Here is a 19,437-nt window from a genome sequence, read left to right as displayed (position 1 = left end):
GCAGCTCCAGATCTGAGAGACCCTACCTCAGAGGAGTAAGGCAGAGAATGATATAGGACAGGGCGCAGGTGTCTTCCTCTGGCCTCTGTTCATGCAGGCTCACATACATGTATACACACACATGTACACACACACACACACACACACACACCACCCAAAGCTAATAACATAGTCCTACATACTAGACCACAATTATTTTATTATTAAAATCTAACTTCTCATATCTCTCAATATTACTCAAAAGAGACTAATGTTTTCTTTATTTAACTGAAAAATATACTTCCCCTTGAATAGTCATAGGTATTTACTCTTTTGCTTCATTTTATTTTTATTAAATTTATTTACTTATTAAACTTATGTGTATGCATGTGAGTATGTGTTGAGATCCGAGTACAACATGTGGAAGTTGGCCTACATCTTTCATGTGAGTCCCAGAGGTCAAATTCAGGTGGCCTAAATGAGCAAGTCATCCTCAACACCCCTTTGTTCTTAAAACTAGGACAGCGTAAAAGGTTCTTCAACTTTATTAGGGAAAATTAGACAATTAATACACTGTAAATTCTTGTCCTAGTAACCATTTGGAACAACCCAAACTAACATATATACTTACAGGCATATAATAAGTATATAACCAACATGCTTATATCTTATGAAAATACTCGTTAAACTTGGGGTTAGAATGTTGATTTAGTTTAACTGATTATTCAAAGGTCATACATAAGAATTCCTCTAAGGTTAAGAAGAATTCTTTAGACAAGACCTTGAATACTGCATACAATGTCATATGGGCATCTGTCTGCGCCTTCAGTGCCCTTTTCACAGGGAATTGTGAAGTCAATTCAATCAGGAAACAAATCTGTTACAGCATGGGTTCTGCAAGCAAAGCCACAGTATGCTCTTGCTAGGCTGAGTTGACCTCTGAATTCCATTCTCCCTTAGTGACACAGAACACAAAGGCGGTGGCCTCTGTAAACACAGCACACTCATCCACCTCCCAAGGGTTTGACTAAGAAGACAACTGGGAGTAAAACGTGAGTGAAAGAAAAGTACAGCTCATTTTTTCAATGTCCTCAGTCCTGTCATGTTTCGATATATAAATAGGGTGACTTTAGCTGATACAACAATGCCCCACATGTAAAGGTGCTGAGCAGAAAACCATCACCTACAGCCTAAAATCACACCGCTAAGGACTTTACTGCTCTACTGATAAAAATCCCTTTGACCTGAGATATCCCACAAGGTCTTACCCCCAAGAACCACTGTCTGAAAAATGCTTTATAAGAAAATTCATCAGATCACTCTAGCTACTCAGACCATCTTCCTAGCACGCCATCTGTACAGCCACCAAATACATGCAATCCACAGGTAAGTATAAACTACTACTTTATACATCTAACTCCTAATACATGACTATGCCAGGCATACAGAAAGATTTTAAAAAGGGGATGGCTCTAACCCAGGAAATTATAACCATTTCTCTCCTATTGATTGATATCAAAGCCTACTTTCATCCACTAAAAGTAGCATGGTATATTCACTTCTTTCTGTTTCAACATCATCTCTTAAATTTTGTTCTCAACACAGTCCTCCTACAGTGTTCTACCAATCACCCTCTTACAAAGCACAAGCTCTGTTCTTTTTTTTTTTTTTTTTTTTTTACAAGCTCTGTTCTTGACCATGCAGCCACTGCACCAATGATTCTGTCAACTGCTAAAGGCAAATTTCACCCACTCTCTACCTCCAAATCGTCTCATTCTCAGCTCGCAGCACCCTGATTTCTGACCTAACTTACTCTACCAAGACAACTACCAATGGCGTGCTCTGAATTACTAACCCTAAAACCTTCTGCCTCAATTCTCAATGTTACTTCAGTCTCTGATCAATTGCTGACACATACATTTGCCCCTAAAGGTTTGTTTTTAATTGTATGTGAGAACTAGACATATATCTTCAACTTTTCTTTCCTTCTCTCTCTCTCTCTCTCTCTCTCTCTCTCTCTCTCTCTCTCTCTCTCTCTCTGGCTAATTTTCATGTTCTTACACCTAAATAAATATTGTATCTTCAAAATTCTTCCTTTTCCATACTCTGTCCTTCAAGGATATGATTATCTGAGGATACAACTTGAAAATCATTTCTTAAAATATTCTATCTTTAGCCTATAATTCCATCCCAAGCATTTTCAATGTGTAAATGATCAAAATATACTACATCAAGTTTATTAATTCATCAATCATCCAATGAACAAATAAACCAGTATCCAGAACTAGAATGTCAAGGGTTAATGACTGCACATGAAAGGAAGGAAGGAGGCATGCGTCTAACCTAGACTCTCACAGATCACTGCAAAAGTCTAGCTCTTGTTTCAAGAGTGACAAGAGGCTATAGATTATTGTTCAACATGACCCGCACTAGCTTCCATAGTTCCAGAAAATTACTATGCAAACTGCGAAAAGAGGGAAGAAATTAATAGTCCTATCTGTTGTGACACCTATGAACCACAACAGTGAACCCACAGCAAGATATCCATAAAGATGCAATAGTGAGTTCACATGTTGGTGGTAATTAACATCTATCTAACCAGACTTAAGGACCTCTCAACAGTAAGGAGAGCTTGCTTGGTACCAGAAGCCTAATCAAGTACCCAGAGCTGCGAGCTCATGGATCAAAAAAGAATCTACAGCGGCCACTCTGTTAGCCCAGCGCAATTCCTAACTACATCTTAACTTAAACCACTGATAAGTGTGGAACACCGATGAGGGTTACTTACAAAAGCAGGGATGACCCCAAAGCAACTGCACCATCAATAAGTCTTTATCTACCACGTGTGATGAGTTCCCCATAGCTGTAGAGATGGAGCACCACTTCCAAACTCAGCATGCTCTATCACTTCTGGAGACCCCAAGACCATGAAACCACATGCAGTTTGGGCAGGGTTACATACTGCTGGGAGAGAAGCATAGCAAGAGGGGGCTATAATCTCATGTGACCTCCTTAGTATCTTCTACGATGGAGTGATCGCAGGCCTCACCTTGAGGTCTCTTGCAAGCAGCTAAAGCTGTTCTGATAAAGATGTTAATATCTACTCTGCTTGGGCAGCATTCAATGGCACTGTGCTTTCTTCTCATCCTATCACTTCTTCCTGAGAAGTATGTTGCTAGAAGAAGTAACCATCTCCTATTATAGCCATCCTCAAGGCACATTCCACAGACTCTACAGCTAGCTCTATTATTAGCACTGGGCTAGTGTCTCAGAAATAATCACAATCTTCTTAGGCTTACCTATTTGTTCAGCCTACCCTCAAGTGCATAAGACAGTCCTTCTTTGTCTTCACTGCCTGGCCCCATTTCTGGCCCAGATGACCTTGCACTGTACCAATATAGTAGCCTGCTACTTTCCTGTGGCAACATTTATAAGTCCTCTATAGAAGCCATTAAACATGGCAAAAATTTCTTTAACAAAATCTTTCAAAACTATTCAACATCACAGAATTCCCAGTTAAGCTCTCCGCTTTGCAATCAAGTTCCTAACCTACACTTCCAAATAAACTTCTCCCTATATGTCTTGGGCGTGTTATAAAGAACTTACACATATAACATAGTTATATTACATTAAATACTGAAAATAAAAAGATGAAGAACATGATGCCTGCCCAGAGGAAATTTAATACAGACAAGAGGAAAACCAAGACGAAAATATTCAAGTCCCTACGCACAATGGCCATCCAACCAAAAGCAGACCATAGACTCAATCCAACCCCCATCAAAATGTCAACACAATTATTCACAGAAATTGAAAACACAATCTTCAACTTTGTAGAGATAGAAACAAAAATCCAGGCTAAGTAAAACAATCCTTAATAATACCAGAGCTTCTGGAGGTATCATCATCCCAGATCTCAAATTGTACTGCAGAACTATTGTAATAAAAGCATAAAAATAGACATGTTGATCAAAAAAGTACAACTGAAGACCCAGACATAAATCCATATACCAATGGACACCTGCTTTTGACAAAGAAGGAAAAACTACACACTGTAGAGAAGACAGACTCTTTTAACAAATGGTGCTGGTCAAACTGAGTAGCTGCACATAGACGAATGAAAATATATCCATCTACCACTGCACAAAATTCAGCTGCAGATGGATGAAGGACCTCAGCAGAGAACCAGACACACTTGAACTCATTGTCACAGGAAAGGACTTTCTGAATAGAACAGTAATAGCACAGGCATTAAGACCAACAATTACTAAATGGGACTTCATGAGGCTAAAAACCTTCTAGATAGCAAAGAACACCATTATTTGAACAAAATAGAAGCCTACAGAATTATATAAAAAATCTTTATCAATTATGTATCTGACAGAGGTTTAAATATACAAAGAACTCAAGAAATCTGAACATCAACAAAAGAACCCAATTTTAAAACAGGGTACATAGTTAAGACTTTTCTCAAAAGATGAAACACAAATAACTGATAAACATTGTTAAAAAGTTTAACAAGTGAAAACTACTTTGAAATTTCATCTTACCCCAATCAGCATGGAAGATCAATAAACCAAATGACAGCAAGTATTAGAGAAAGGAACCTTTTTCTATGCTTCTGTGAAACATTTACTCAAGTCTGTTGGGAGTGCAAACTAGTACAGAGCTAGGAAATCAGTGGGGACGCTCCTCTGAATAGCTGAAAACGTGTCTACCACAAGATCCGCCATACCGCTTGAGCATATGTTCAAAGGACCCTTACTGTAGAGATACCTGCTGTCTTAGTTTTCTACTGTTGTGATAAAACACCAGGATCAAAAGCAACTTGGGGAAGAAAGGGTTTACTTGGCTTAGACTTCTACATCATAGTCATCATCAAAAGAAGTAAGAGCAAGAACTCAAAGCAGAAACCTGGAAGCAGAAACTGAGTGCAGCAGAGGCCAATAAGCTGCTTATTGGCTTGCTCTCCACGGCCTACTCAGTCTGCTTCCTGATTCAACTCAGGAACAACTTCCAGGCGTGCTCCCACATCAACCATTAATTAGTCATGAACACACCCTAAAGGCTTGCTCACAAGCCAATACAATGGAGCATCTTCTCAACTGAGAGACCCTCTTCAAATAAGATTCTAGCTTATGTCAAGTTGACATACAACTAACCAACATACCTGCTCACCCATGTTCACTGCTGCTCTGGCAATGAAAGCCGGAAAGTGGAAGCAGCCTATACATCCATCAGCTGATGAATGGATAATGGAATATGGTATACTTACGCAATGGAATATTATTTAACTGTTAATAAAAACAAAATTTTCAGAAAAATGGATGGAGTTAGAAACAAGTATCCTGAGTGATGGACCCTAGATCCAGAAAGGCAAATATTGCATGTTTTCGCTTAATCTTTGTATGTATGTGTGTTTCGTTTAGAACATCTACAAAGGTTAGATAGCTTATAAAGGATCAGGGGATATGCGTGGATGTTCCAAGGAAGGGAAAATGGAAAAAGTGAAATTGGGGCAATTAAATTCTAGAATTTAGGGGGATTAAATTGAGAGGGGGGTGGGAGGGCAATGTAAAGGAGGAGATTTAGCGAGGAACAACTAACACTAAAACCTTTTGAAAGACCAAATGGAAACCTACTGTGGTAGAAGCTTCCCAAAATATATACATATATAAATGGAATTTAAGTGGGCTACCATATAATGGAGGAGACAATGTATAAATTAGGCATCATATGATGTGAACTAAATCCTCAGTACAAGAATGAGTTGCATCTTGTTGAGTTGTTGGCCCCACAGACCACACCCCCAAACATCACAGGTAATTGCCAGTATTAGTGGCTACCTTCCACAACCTGACACTAAGTCCCCATTGCTGAAGACACCACTTACATCACTGAGCATGGGGAAATCAAATCGGTGCCCAACTAGAAGCTTTATCCCTACTGACTAGCTTTCCTAGCATTGGAAAGTATGACACATACCAGTAGAGGAGAAAGGCAATCATGAATCTCAGCATGCTAAGAACCCAGTGACCTACAACAGTGACCTGCATGCAAGACATACTGGTGCAATGGCAGCATAAATGTTATAGGACTAGTCAAACATGGTTTGATGGATTAAAAGCCCAATCCATGAGATGGAACTCATATCTGACAGTTAATGAGGCCAGAAACTGAGACTAGAGAGGTCTGGGCCCTAGAGGAAAACCTACTACTATTATTCTGCTAAAGAAACAGTGCAATAAGGCGATTCCTAGTGGGATACTGTACACCCATAGATTAGTTCATTGTTCAGCTCACATCATAGAAGCTTCTCCTTCAGTATACAGTAACTAACACAGACACCTACAAACAGACAATGTGAGGACAGGAAGGAAGAGACCTTGAAGATGTTAGCCATAAAAGGGATGTCTTTATCAAACCCTTCCCTGCAAGGTTTAGAGATCTATGTGGGAAAAAAAATGAAAACATTCTAAGAGCAGGGGTGGTGGGGATCTCCACAGAAACAGCATCTTTGGGAGACAATCGGGCTGATGCACATATGAATTCAGAGAGATGGTGAGAGCCCACACAGTAGTTAGAGAAATCCTTAATGGTACAGGCAACATACATTTTTCATGAAGTGATTATCCTCCTGCAGCCTCAGCTTCCTAAGCCTTCCCCTCCTAAAACTGTTTTCTGTGTAGGCAAAAATTACTCTACAGTGGCTATCTGCTGCTTTTATCACTAATTGCACTATAAAATACACTATTAAAAGAGGGACAAACAAGATTGTAAAAATCACATCATGAACCATGACCACTTTCTAAAGCCATTCATAAATAGTACTATACTACTTATTTTTCTTTAATTTTCCAGGTCTATAATTATTTTTCTAATTTTTTTATTCCTAGGAGCTACCATTAAGAAAAAGAATATATCTTTTATGTCTTAAAGATAAGAACATGGACACATGTTTTCCTTAATATATTGTTTTACACTTTTGCACAAAATTGAAGTTTTGTATTGTATAATGAGACAATGACCTACTGGTTCAATTATAGGATTCTTTGAAATAAGTAACAAGTGCAGAAACACTTTTAAGCTGTGATTTATCCTCAAACTTTAGAGCACGGTCCTAAAATCATGGAGGAAAGCCACAGAAGGATTTCACAAGTTCAACTAATGAAATATAAAATACAACAGAGCCAATAAAACATTAATGTCTTGGGGAAAGAAAGAAGGATCAAAAGAGTGATGTCACTGTCAATTTCTGGAGAATATGGGTCAATGGGACAGTCTGCAGTATTTCATACACTGTCAGCACTCACTAATTAATGGATAATTGTCAGTTTACAGATAGTCTTTCAACCCCATCAGTATTTAGACACAAGTATAACCACTAAAAAGAAAAAGAAGACGAAGAAGGAAATCAAGAATAAAAGAGAGCTGCAAAATAAACTGCAGCTCAGCTTTGCAAAACAAAGGATAAGGGACCAGTTTAATGGCCTGGGACTGCTGTTACCCATTATTAGGCCATCCTTCTGCCAAATAAAGAAGCAGCTAGTGTCTGGCTTATAAATATCAGTTAGGAAAATTGGATTGAACTTAAGATTACACAAAGGGGAAAAAGTGTGTTTTTATAATATCAAACCAACATAATTTAGTTAAGTAAAAATAATTTTAAAGCTGGGCAGTAGTGGCTTTAATCCCAGCACTTGGGAGTCAGAGGTAGGCAGATCTCTGTGAGTTCGAGGCCAGCCTGGTCTGCAAAGCAAGTTCCAGGACAGCCAAGGCTGTTACACAGAGAAAACCTGTCCTGAGGGGAAATCCTTTACTTTGTCAATGACCTTCTGCAGAGGCACAGATTGAAACTACATACAAAGCTCACCTTGTCAGAGGCCTCAGAAGCCAAGAGGTTAGTTGCAAGGGTTTGCAGCTTGTGGTGGGCCATATTCTTAAGAGCAGCAAGACTGCGCCTTGTCATGGCTTGTTTCAGGTTGACTGCTGGGTGACTGAGGGAGTCTACTGCAGCAGGAACGGCTTCATCACAAGCATTCAGTATTTCTACTGCAGTGATCCCCATCGCACAGCGATCCAGCGCACCTGGAAGGAAATATATGCCCACAAATATTATGCAATACTGCGCACTTTTGTTTGTTTAGGTACAGAAAAAATGTGGCATAGCATTTTTTGTGGGAACATCTTATCAGTATTTTCCCACAAACATCACCTTGTACTCCCTTCATATACTAAACTTCTGTGTAAGTTCCCCAGTTGTCTCTCTCCCCTAAGGCTTCACACACCTTCCCAGTAAAATCAGATGCAAAGCCAAGACTTTAGGAGCCTCTGCCAGGGTTTTCACCTCTGCTGTTTCTCTGGAGGGTTTTCTTATCACTTCCAGTCTTTTTAAACCTCAAACTCAATGATCTCACCTTTCCTACAGTCTTCTATCAACATTCAACAACAAAATTAAAAAGAAAAAACTCACTAAAATGAGTTTTCTCCTTCAATAATTTCTAAAGCTTTTGTTTCTCAAAGAAGCATCCACAAAACAGGAAGGGAAATGTTGTGCCTTCTCTATTTAATCTGCACAAATGTCTTCTTCACTGGTGGTTATCAAACCCAGTGCCTCCTACACACTAGGCAGGAAGAAAGTGTCCTGCCACTGCACCACATCCCCATCTTTTGGATTCTTAGTTTCACCATGGTAACATTTCCCGTACATTTATAAAATAGGTACTATTTCTACTCACAGAACTTCAAAGCACTTCATGTGTGCTCCCTTCGATTTACCTCCATCTACATGTCTTTTTCTTTTTTTCTTTCTTTGTTTTTCTTTTCCTCCTCCTCCCTCCTCCTCTTTTCTTTGTTGTTGTTGTTTTTGTTGTTGGTTCTTGAGACAGAGTTTCTCTGTGTAGCCATGGAAGTCTTGAACTCCCTTTGTAGACCAGGCTAGCCTTGAACTCACAGAGATCTGCCTGCCTCTGCTTCCCTGAGTGCTGGGATTACAGGCGTGCGCCACCATATTTCTTAAGTTAGAGGACAAACTTCCTGCTGCATATCATGGGCTTCATCACCACCCTTCCTACTCCCAGATTATTTTATCAGTTTCTCTTTTTCTCTTTTACTTTCTTCTTAATCCTAGTTGTTAGCTCATCAACTGTATATTAAAGTATTTGAAGATTAAATTATTCTTATGACTGTTTTGACTGCATGTATGTCTGTACCACATGCATACTTGGTGCGTGCAGAGGCTAGAAAAGGGTGTCAGAACCTCTGAAAACAGAGTTACAGACAATTATGACCTGCTATGTGGGTGCTGGGAACTGAATTTGAGCCTTCTTCAACAGCAGCAGGGGCTATTAACCACTAAGACAGCTCTCCAGCCTCTTCAAATCCAAAACGATGAACTACACAAGAGCCGGAGTTTGGAGTGTTCTGCTCCCTCTAATATGCCTATGTATAGCATTAACTATTTGTTGGTTAACTAGACACATAATTTATAGCTTAAAATAGAGGTCTTGCAAATCCATGCGGGGAAAATCCAAGAGATAAAAACAGAGAAGTCACGTTTATTCTGGATTTCAATTGAGATGGGAGATACATGTTTTTCCTCTTCTTGCTGTTCAAGCTATAGCTAGTGATATAAAGTCCCCTGGAGACTCAGGAAGGTACATCCTGAAAGTTTTGACATTATTTATTTATTTATCATATCAATAAAAAATGAAGCTCCATAAATCAGATTCAGGCAGGATTTGATGTATGAAATGTATTTAAACTCTTGAGCCATCCTCACTGCATTTGGGGAAATGCTAAAACTTAACCCTGCTCATATGTGTCGGTGCTTTTCTGTTTGGTTAGAAATCAGCTCCACTGGTTAATTTTAGGTTAGAAGCTCTCAGATGTCTTTCCTATTCACTATGTGTCATACTTTAGTTGAATTTTTTCCTTTTCAAATGTATAGGGATTACTTGAAGTTTTTCATCATTAAGGGTGATGTTGGCTTTGGTTTTGTCATATATATAGTCTTAATTATGTTTAAATATATTCCCTCAAGTCCTACACTCTAGGACTTCTTTTTTATTATTATTATTAATTTATTCATATTACATCTCAATTGTTAGCCCATCCCTTGTATCCTCCCATTCCCCCTTCCCTCCCACTTCCCCCCTACTCCCCTCCCCTATGTCTGTGACTGAGGGGGACCTCCTCCCCCTGTATATGCTCTTAGGGCATCGAGTCTCTTCTTGGTAACTTGCTATCCTTCCTCTGAGTGCCACCAGGCCTCCCCATCCAGGGGACGTGTCTAGGACTTCTATTATGAAGACATGCTGGATTTTATCAAGGACTTTTCCTGCATCTTTTGAACTGACTGAGTAATATTTGTTTTTAAGCCAATGTATATGATTTATTACATTTACTAACATGTGTATGTTGAACCATCCTTGCATCTCTGGGATAAAGTCAACTTGGTGACAGTAAATCATCTTTCTGATGCATACCTATAACCAGTTTGTAAGTATTTTATTGAGGATTCAAAATCTGTGTTCATCAGAGATGTTAGTCTGTGGTCCTTACGTAGTTTTTTTCTTGTGTCTTTACCTGGTTTTGTTTGTTTGCCTGCTTGCTTTTTGTTTCAGTAATTATAGCTTCATGTGTTTACCATATAATCTCTCTTCAGTCTGAAGTATTGTTTCCCATATTCTACTTATGATTGATCTACTGGATAGAAATTTTCTTAGCCTGTCTGAATCACAGAAAGTCTTTCTCCTTCAACTACGGAAGATAGTTTTTCTGGTTATGGTAAGTAAGCTAGGCTGACAATTGTGGTCTTTTAGAATTTTCAGTGGCTACCTTGATGGGTTTTCTCATCTGTAGCCTATGATCTTTCTCATGTTCTTTTCAATATTTCTCTTTGTTCTATATATTTAGTGTTTTAAGTATAATATGCTATAGGGCCTTTCTTGTCTGCTCTTGTCTGTGTGGTGTTCTGTGCTTCTTATCTGTCTGGGTATATTGTTCCTTAATTTGAGGAAGTTTTCATCTATTATTTTGTTGAAGATCATGTCTAAGCCATTGACTTGACATTCTTCTCCATCTATGCCTATAATTCAAATATTTTGTCTTTTCATAGTGCCATATAATTTTTGCATCATCCGTGTGTATGTGTGTGTGTGTGTGTGTGTGTGTGTGTGTGTTTAAGTTTTCAAATGCATTCCTGAGTGGTCCAATTCCTCTACTTTATCTTTGAGTCGATATTCTATCTTCTACTTGATCCATTCTACCTTAAAGGATTTCTTCTGAATTTTCTAATTGGGCTATTAAGGTTTTCAATTCCAGCTTCAGTTCAGCTTCATTTCTCTTCACCATTTATATCTTTTTATTGAATTCAGTTTATAAATCCTGTATTGTCTTTGTTACTCTACTCAGCCATAAATTTTTTACTAGACATAGCTCAGTCATTTATTGCTATCCCCTTTATGTTCACTAAACTGTTTAGCGCCATCTTCCTTGAACTTCTTGAATTCTTTGATGAAGTTAATGATATCTTAAGCTCTGTGTCCTTGGGTTCACCTATGTTTTTCTCATGGAGAACATTTATATATGGACTAGTGGGGGTCTTGTAGGGGGACAGAGAATACACACTGTGTTGGCCTTTCATATTGTTTGTGGTTTTGCAACATGACCTCAGCATGTAGACTTCTTCCCTTAAGTGTGTGTTGAATGAGGGACTCCAGCCTGTCTCATACTGAGCTGGTGCAGGAACCTCAAGATGAGATCCAGGATTAGATGTGTAGAGGGGGTGTCAACAGACTCCCCAGAAAAACTGACTAGTCTTCCTTTGTTTATATATTTTTAAACTTATGTATATGTTTTGGTGTGGTATTTGCCTATGAATGAAAGTGTCTGCAAAAGCCAGAGGAGGTAGTCAGGTCCCTGGGGTGGAAGTTCCAGGGGGTTGTGGGCTGCCTGTGTGAGAGCTAATAATTTAACAAGGATTCTCTGCAAGAGCAGGACATGCTCTGCACAGCTGAGCCATCCCTCCATCTAAAACAAGTCTTCCTCTAAAAACACCGAAGACTGTATCAGAAAGAAACATGTCACAGTGGTCATCTTTACCATGGAAGCTGCGTGACTTTAGTCTGCCTTCCTTCTTCTAAACTTTAGTGCTTTTAAAATACAACATCAGATATTAATCTCTCTTACAATACAAAGTAGACTATAGAGTTAAATCTGTTAGATTCTAGGACTGCTTCCTCTAGTCAAGACTGCGCATGATGTGTCTACATATTTCCAAAGGGCCTGAAGAGTACTCCTCACATTGTGGCAGTACAAGCAGAAATATGTGTCAAATCTACTTCAAAGGACTATGTAGAACAAACAGGAGGGGAATAAAAACATTTAGTAGAATCATTTTTAAATAAGAAACTATCATTCACACGAAAAGTTTTAATCACTGATACACATGTGCTTTAAAAAAAAAAAACAAGCTAAAACATTGTTTCCTGCTGAAATATCCCAGGTAAAAACCTTGTTGATCTGCATATGCACAGCTATCAGCACCTGTGTTATTCCTTTAAGCAATATTTACTCCATACTATACTCCACACAGAAAATTGAAAGCTGAAATTAGACATGTTGTCACTGAAGTCTAAACGCCCGTTTCCATTTGGCTCCTAGTATCACCTGTAAACATAAATGCTGTTTTTATTTGCTTAGGAGAGGGGATGAGATGAGAGTCATACAAAGTTGTATGAATGCACAGCTGGGGCTGAGCCCGGAGCATTTCTTTCTCTGTTCTATCTATCCCTAGACCTAGGCCTGGAAGATTCTGGCCTCTGTACAATCTAATCTTCTGTAACACAAGCATTGAAAGCTCCAGCTTCCAGCCTCCATCTGCTAACCTAGGCCTAGAATGTTTCAGCCTCCAAGACGTACTGCTGAATAAGCTCACCCTTTCTAGATCTTTCTGATCCCTCACTAGGTGGTTCATTTCAGCTATTCTGGCCCAAACTACTCTCCAAGCTGGTTGATTCCATCTGGCTTCTCTCTCAGCTTCTGATTAAATTGCACTGCTTGGCCTGAAAATGAGCCAAAACTATCTCCTTCAGCTTGCTTGGCAATTCCATAAGCAATCTAGACATCACTGCATATTAACATTGCACATTAACCCTCAACGACTCTACAAGTTCTAACATATTACAAAAAATACAAGAATGGTACATATGTCATTATGGATAAAGATAAAATTAGAAAGGATAGGTATAAGAAATAGAAATCCCTTTAAATTCAGGGTTTATTTTCATATGAAGAACTATTTTCAGTAAGTCAAAGACATTCTTTTAACTCTCTATTCCTCCTCCTTACTCATTCTTACCAGTGTCCATTTGCCAGACGTACACAGAGCCATCTGTGCATCCCACCACCAGGTAGTCATCAGAAGGCCTCCACTTGATCACCTGAATAGGAAACAGGTGACGAGACGCCAACATGATGCATTTTTTCTCTCGCAAACTGAGAAGTCCTACTGAGTGGTCACTGGCTACAGAACAGACGCAGTGTTGAACTCTTGCCTAAAAAGAAGAATAAACCTTTATTATATTTACATTAAAATTAGAATAAGATAGACCTTGTCTCCCAATAACTTAAATGAAAATTGCTTATGTATATTCTACTGAAAACCAACCACAATATTAGGTCTTTTTGAACAATGTCTTCCTCCTTTAGACTATAAGTAAAAGTTCCTGGTTTCAAATAGATATCATAAAGGTGTTAAATGATGCAAGGATTAAAGACTGAAAAAAAGTCATTTAAATTTTAAAAAGACTTCACTAAAATGATTGCCACACCTGAAAATGCAAAACTGGTGTGGGAAAGGTGGGGCAGGCGGGGTGGTCTGTTCTTATGTGTCCTCTCTCCACAATGTGAACTTACTTTTCTGTTTCCAGAGAGAGCTATCTCTGGTCCTTCTTTCTGTTCATGTCTCAATTAGATCCATGCTCCTCCCTGTACATCTGTCCCAAACAAGCCCCTCAACAGTCCCACAAGCCCCAGCTATCACTCATTAGCTGCAGACTGACATCTCTGGTTCTTTCATGGTATCTGTCTATAATGACAGAAGGTGTAGCCATTCAACTAACCACACCCCTGCTGTGCATTCCCTGTTTGTTGTTAGTTTCTGCCCTTCAATTTATAAACAATAGTGTTTATAAATAAGCAATGAAAGTAAAGACTTTCACTAACAAGAGAGCTGAATCTACACTAAAGCAAATTAAAAACTAAGTCTGTTTACTTTCCATAGGACAATTTGTAAGCAATTTAAAATTTAACCATATGAAAGCAATCATTTGACTTTATTGTGACTATCTCTTAAGAAATAAGGCCCTCTGGGCATGGTGACACATTTCTGTAATCTCAGCACTCAGGAAGGCAGAGGCAGGCAGATCTCTCTGAGTTCGAGGCCAGATTGATCTACAAAGTGAGTCCAGGACAGCCAGGGCTATTACAAAGAGAAACCCTGTCTTGAAAAACAAAGTAAAGAAAAAAGAAAGGAAGAAAGAAAAAAAGAAAGAAAGAAAGAAAGAAAGAAGGCCTATAATGCTGCACATAGTCTGCTTTTATAAGACCTAAAAGAGAAAGCTGCAAATGTATAAAGCTCTGCATCTCCTAAGCAAGTGTACTGCTATAAGTTAAAAAGCAGTACTTCACTAATTCCCAAGTGGGGAAGTGTCAAGAGGAGAGAGGAGAGGGTGGGACAGCAAAAATGCATGAGGAAAACTGAAGCTGCACGGCTTTTACTTCATTGGCACTGTCTGCTTTACGGCTTTGCTTTATTATTTTCTTTTGTTTTTGAGCCCGCCTCAACCAACCAAGTGCTAGGATTGTGGCAAATACCACTCACCAAAATTTGGAAACCACCTCACTAAAACAATTGCCACATCTGAGAAGACAAAACTGGGCAGAAAATACCACTCAATTCCAGGATTTCCTAGACCCTTTACAATGCTGATGTGAACATGACTGACTGTGTCACAAGGCCATATAATATCATTTATCTCTACGCTTGTTTGACCTTGATCTTCTCAGTAAGGCACACTGTGGGAGCTGCTGTGCTAGGGCCCTTTTCTGCTGTGAACACTCGAAGCTCAGGACTAAGTTTTTCCTTGTGACAGGGCAGCATCCTGGGTGCTGGCATCTGGATGTGGCTCCCACTGCCCCACCTGCTTCTCCTAGTCTCTCTTCCTCGTGAGTTAGCTAGATTTTTATGCTGGCGAATGTTTATAATTGTAAGTCATCTTAAAGTTAAGAAAACTAAGTTTAGAGAGACACTACAAATTTTGCTTAAAGCATCACACAAAATTGTCTTATGCACTTATTAGGCTTGCTTATAAATATCAAATGACTTTTTTCCTTTAAAAAGACATACTAACAACTGAAAATAAGCAGATTTCTAACACATACAAGTTAGTTTTACAATTACCAAATAAATTAAAGTAAACTGGCAACAAAAATAAATAAATAAATATAGCCACAATACAATAAAACTGGGCAAATACACATATCCGAGGGCTTTTACTTTCAACTATTTTATAAGGCATATACTATCAATTGCATAAGACATATATTGCTAACTCCAGATAAAAGACAGTGTAATAAAATGGAAGCTTTGCATGTCTATGAATTTTCATTAGTACTAATTTTGGATTTGTCAGAGTCACTCATTTTATAAAAAAGATGAGTGCTATGTCAGTAGATAAAGAGTGGTTTCTATTCTGCATCTGGTATTTCTTTTTTTACAGGGTGCTTTTACTCATTTCTCTCCTAAGAAACCATGCTCTTTACCTCTGATCATGACTACCTGGAAAGAATTCTTCCAGGACAGCAGCACTTCCGCTCTGCTCACAGGTTTCTATCAGGTCTGCTTAGCCACAGCACCCCAGCCTTCTCCACTGCTTTTGCTTTTACTGCTTCAACTCATGAGCTCTCTAAACTCTTCGATCAAAGGAACTAGTCAGTAAACCGCTGGCTGCACACAAGGACCTAAGTGTGGATCCCCAGCTCCCACACTAAAAGCCAAACACTAAGGTGTACACTTGCACAGTCAGTGCTGGGGAAGATGAGACAGGCTTATCCTGGGACCTGGTAGCATACGGTCTGGCCACTCAGTGAGCTCCAGACGCCAGGGAGAAACATCTCTTAAAAAACAAGATGATGGGGCTGGACAGATGGCTCAGAGAGAAGTTAAGAGCACTGGCTGATCTTCCAAAGATCCTGAATTCAATTCCCAACAACCACATGGTGGCCCACAACCATCTGTAATGAAATCTGTTGCCCTCTTCTGGCCCATAGGTGTACATACAGGCAGAGCACTGTATACATAATAAATCTTTATTACTAATTTTTTTCTTGGTTTTTTGAGACAAGGTTTCTCTGTGTAGCCTTGGCTGTTCTGGACTAGCTTTGTAGATCAGGCTGGCCTCGACCTCACAGAAATCCACCTGCCTCTGCCTCCCAGGTGCTGGGATTAAAAGTGTGTGCCACCATGCCTGGCACAAATAAATCTTTAAAATAAACAAATAAATAAAATACAAGATGAAGAGCCACCAGCACTCAGGAAGGTAGAGGCAGGAGGATTACTAGGAGTTTGGGCTAGCCTGGTACACAAAGCAAGTCCAGGACAGCCAAGGCTACACAGAGAAACCCTGTCTCAAAAAATAAAAATTAAATTAAAATTTTAAAAACCAAACAAGATGAAGACCAACTGAAGAAGACATCCAACATCAACCTCTGGCAACCACACCCCCATAGCCATCCTGACACATGCATACAGACATGTACACCTAAACCACACCCACACAGAGCTAAATCAAATCATACTGGCACACTGTCATCCCAACACTAAGGACTAGCTCTTTTGTTGGGGGTGGGAGGTGAAACAGTTAGGAGCCAGTTTAGGATACATAGTAAAACCCTGTCTTAAAAAACAAAAACAAAAACAAAACAAAAAAAAAGTAGTCCTTAATCTAGCTGGTAAATTTGCAACATATCATGTGTGAATAAATTTCATTTAAAATGTTGAAAAGTATTATGTTGAGTCAATGTATTTCCTATGTTGGTTATGTCTAAAATTAGAATCTACTGCAGATATCAACAATAGCTACACCCAACCACTGATGTTGGTGCTGTTTTGCTAAGCTTAGGAAGTGTGGCCTTGCTTGAGGACACGTGTCACCGGCTATGGGCTTTGTGACAGTCTGAGTGAGAACGGCCCCCATAGTTTCATCAGTTTGAATACTTGGCCCCTAGCTTTGTCCCTGTGGTTCAAGACGAGAGCTCTGAGCTGCTGCTTCAGCAGCCATGCCAAATGCTGTGCCTGCCACTTCGCTGGCACGATGGACTGACTGCTCTCTTTCTGGAAACATAAACTCAAATAAACCCTTCCTGCTATACAGCACTTAGGACAGGATGTTTTATCACAATAATAAAAAAAGTAACGAATATACTGATAATCTATCAAAAAAAAAAAAAAAAAAGAGTAGAGCCACCCAATGAACAAAACTCCTGGGAATGAAAAACCCTCCTGAGCAGCTTCACTGTCAGACATTCACCGTACCCAAGATATGGAGATGGGCCATGCCTAAGATGAAAGAGTGCAGTCCCTCCTCCTGGCAATAGTGAAAAGTGTGCTACCATACTGCGTTTGTACGACAAAACACACAGGCTAACAGCACAGCCTGAGCTTCACAAGTAGACGATGGCACACTAAGGCTTTAAGAGCTGTAGTGTGGAGCTAAAGGAACGAATCACTGGTTGAGAGTGCTTCTTCAGAAATCATACGGACAGGAATCGAAATCCCAGCACCCAAGCAACAAGCCAAGCATCCCAGATGGGGCAGACACAGGAGGACTTATGCAGCTTTCAGGGTCCCAACCCAGGCAAGATGTGAGCCCCAAGTTCAGGGAGATACTTACCCTGCCTCAAAGAAATGGGCTGTGGGTAATAAGAAGATACCTAACATCCTCTTCTGACGCCCAGTGCAAGCTCATACGCAAGCTTGGGTCTCCCTTGCTAGTCCCTCCATTCTATCTCTTCATGTCCACACAGCACATCCTCTTGTCACATAAATGTATCTAAGTAAAACTCACTATGTAGCCAAAGATGACCTTGAACTTCTACATGTTTCTTGGACAGGTCTGAAATTCATTATACAGACAAAGATGATGTTAAACGTATCCTGCTGTCTCCAACACCCAAGTGCTGGAAATACAATTATGTGTCACAATCATGCCTGGCTTTCTGTGGTGCCAGCAAATGAACTCAGGACATCGCTCGCACTAACCACGCAGACATTCTTAACAACTGAGCTACACAACCAGTCGCCATATGAGTTTTCTTCTCTTACAATGCATGATGATGAAGTTGGCAAGGGTCCAACAAAATGCAGTTTGGTCATTTATAAAAATAATATACCATCTCTGTAAAGAATACAAGTCTTTAAAGAATTAATCTTAGCTTTACTGCATGAAACACTCCTGAAATGACTAAAATAACCAAGAATGAAAACACACACACACACACAAAATCAATATTAGTAAGTCCATAAAAGCATGGTTATTAGAGGTACTTAAGTCAAGAAAACATGGTCCTCTTTGTTAAATATAGATTAAAATAAACCTAGTTTTCCTTCTTTCAAGAAATGCTAGCCCAATTCATATAAAGAAACTGGCTAGGAAATGACTCAATATAGCAAAACCTCATTAATTCTGCTCCCACTAATTAATTCTGCATTGACGGCTACTTTTGAACACTGTGTGAGCAAATTAACAATATGAACAAAGCCCATTTAATGTAGAAGGAAAAAGACCACTCAGGCACTTCTTTAGGATTAATTTTGATTCAATGAGCAGAATTATGATAAATAATTCTTAGCTATCTACTAAATGAAAGCACTTAAAAGATTTGCTAAAACACAATTACCATGTTGTTATCTGTCCTCAGAATTATTAACGAAGCACTTCTAAAAGTATTTAACAATTCACATTTCTTGACTTAGATCCAACTTTCTTTATGAGCTAAATTCCAGAGCTCAGAGCACTAAACATCTACTTTGTGTATAATGACTGATTCTATAACCTACTAATGCCATTTCATTCTTTTTCTACTTCAACATGAAAACATCAACTGCAGATGACTTAACAGTAGTATTACAACAAGATAGTGTGTAAAACATTCTGATGGTGTAATTAAAATGATTATACAAGCCAAGCATAATGACTCATACCTGTAATCCCAGCACTTGAGAGGCTGAGCCAAGAGGAATATAAAGAGTTCAGGACAAGGCTAGATTACATAGTCCCAGGCTGACATGGGTTACAGACATACACGCAAAGGTAACTCAACTAAAAGAGGTAGCAGCAAAACTTATTTGGAAAGCATTCATGAGCCAAAATATTTCAATCATTTATAGATTAA

General features: G+C 39.1%; 1 protein-coding gene across 2 annotated transcripts in view; it reads right to left on the bottom strand.

The window, feature by feature from the left end:
* Positions 1–19,437, bottom strand: part of Wdr7 (WD repeat domain 7) — a 277,717-nt gene that overhangs the window by 223,828 nt on the left and 34,452 nt on the right. For both annotated transcript variants that reach the window (XM_051163424.1, XM_051163423.1), the window contains 2 exons: positions 13,343–13,538; positions 7,853–8,067 (listed from right to left, as the gene is read on the bottom strand). In XM_051163424.1, the coding sequence (XP_051019381.1) occupies positions 7,853–8,067; positions 13,343–13,538 (411 nt within the window). The remainder of the gene's footprint in view (positions 1–7,852; positions 8,068–13,342; positions 13,539–19,437) is intronic.

Source organism: Acomys russatus, chromosome 20 (genome assembly GCF_903995435.1).
Source record: "Acomys russatus chromosome 20, mAcoRus1.1, whole genome shotgun sequence".
Lineage (NCBI taxonomy): Eukaryota > Metazoa > Chordata > Mammalia > Rodentia > Muridae > Acomys > Acomys russatus.
This window is presented reverse-complemented; position numbering and strand designations above follow the sequence as displayed.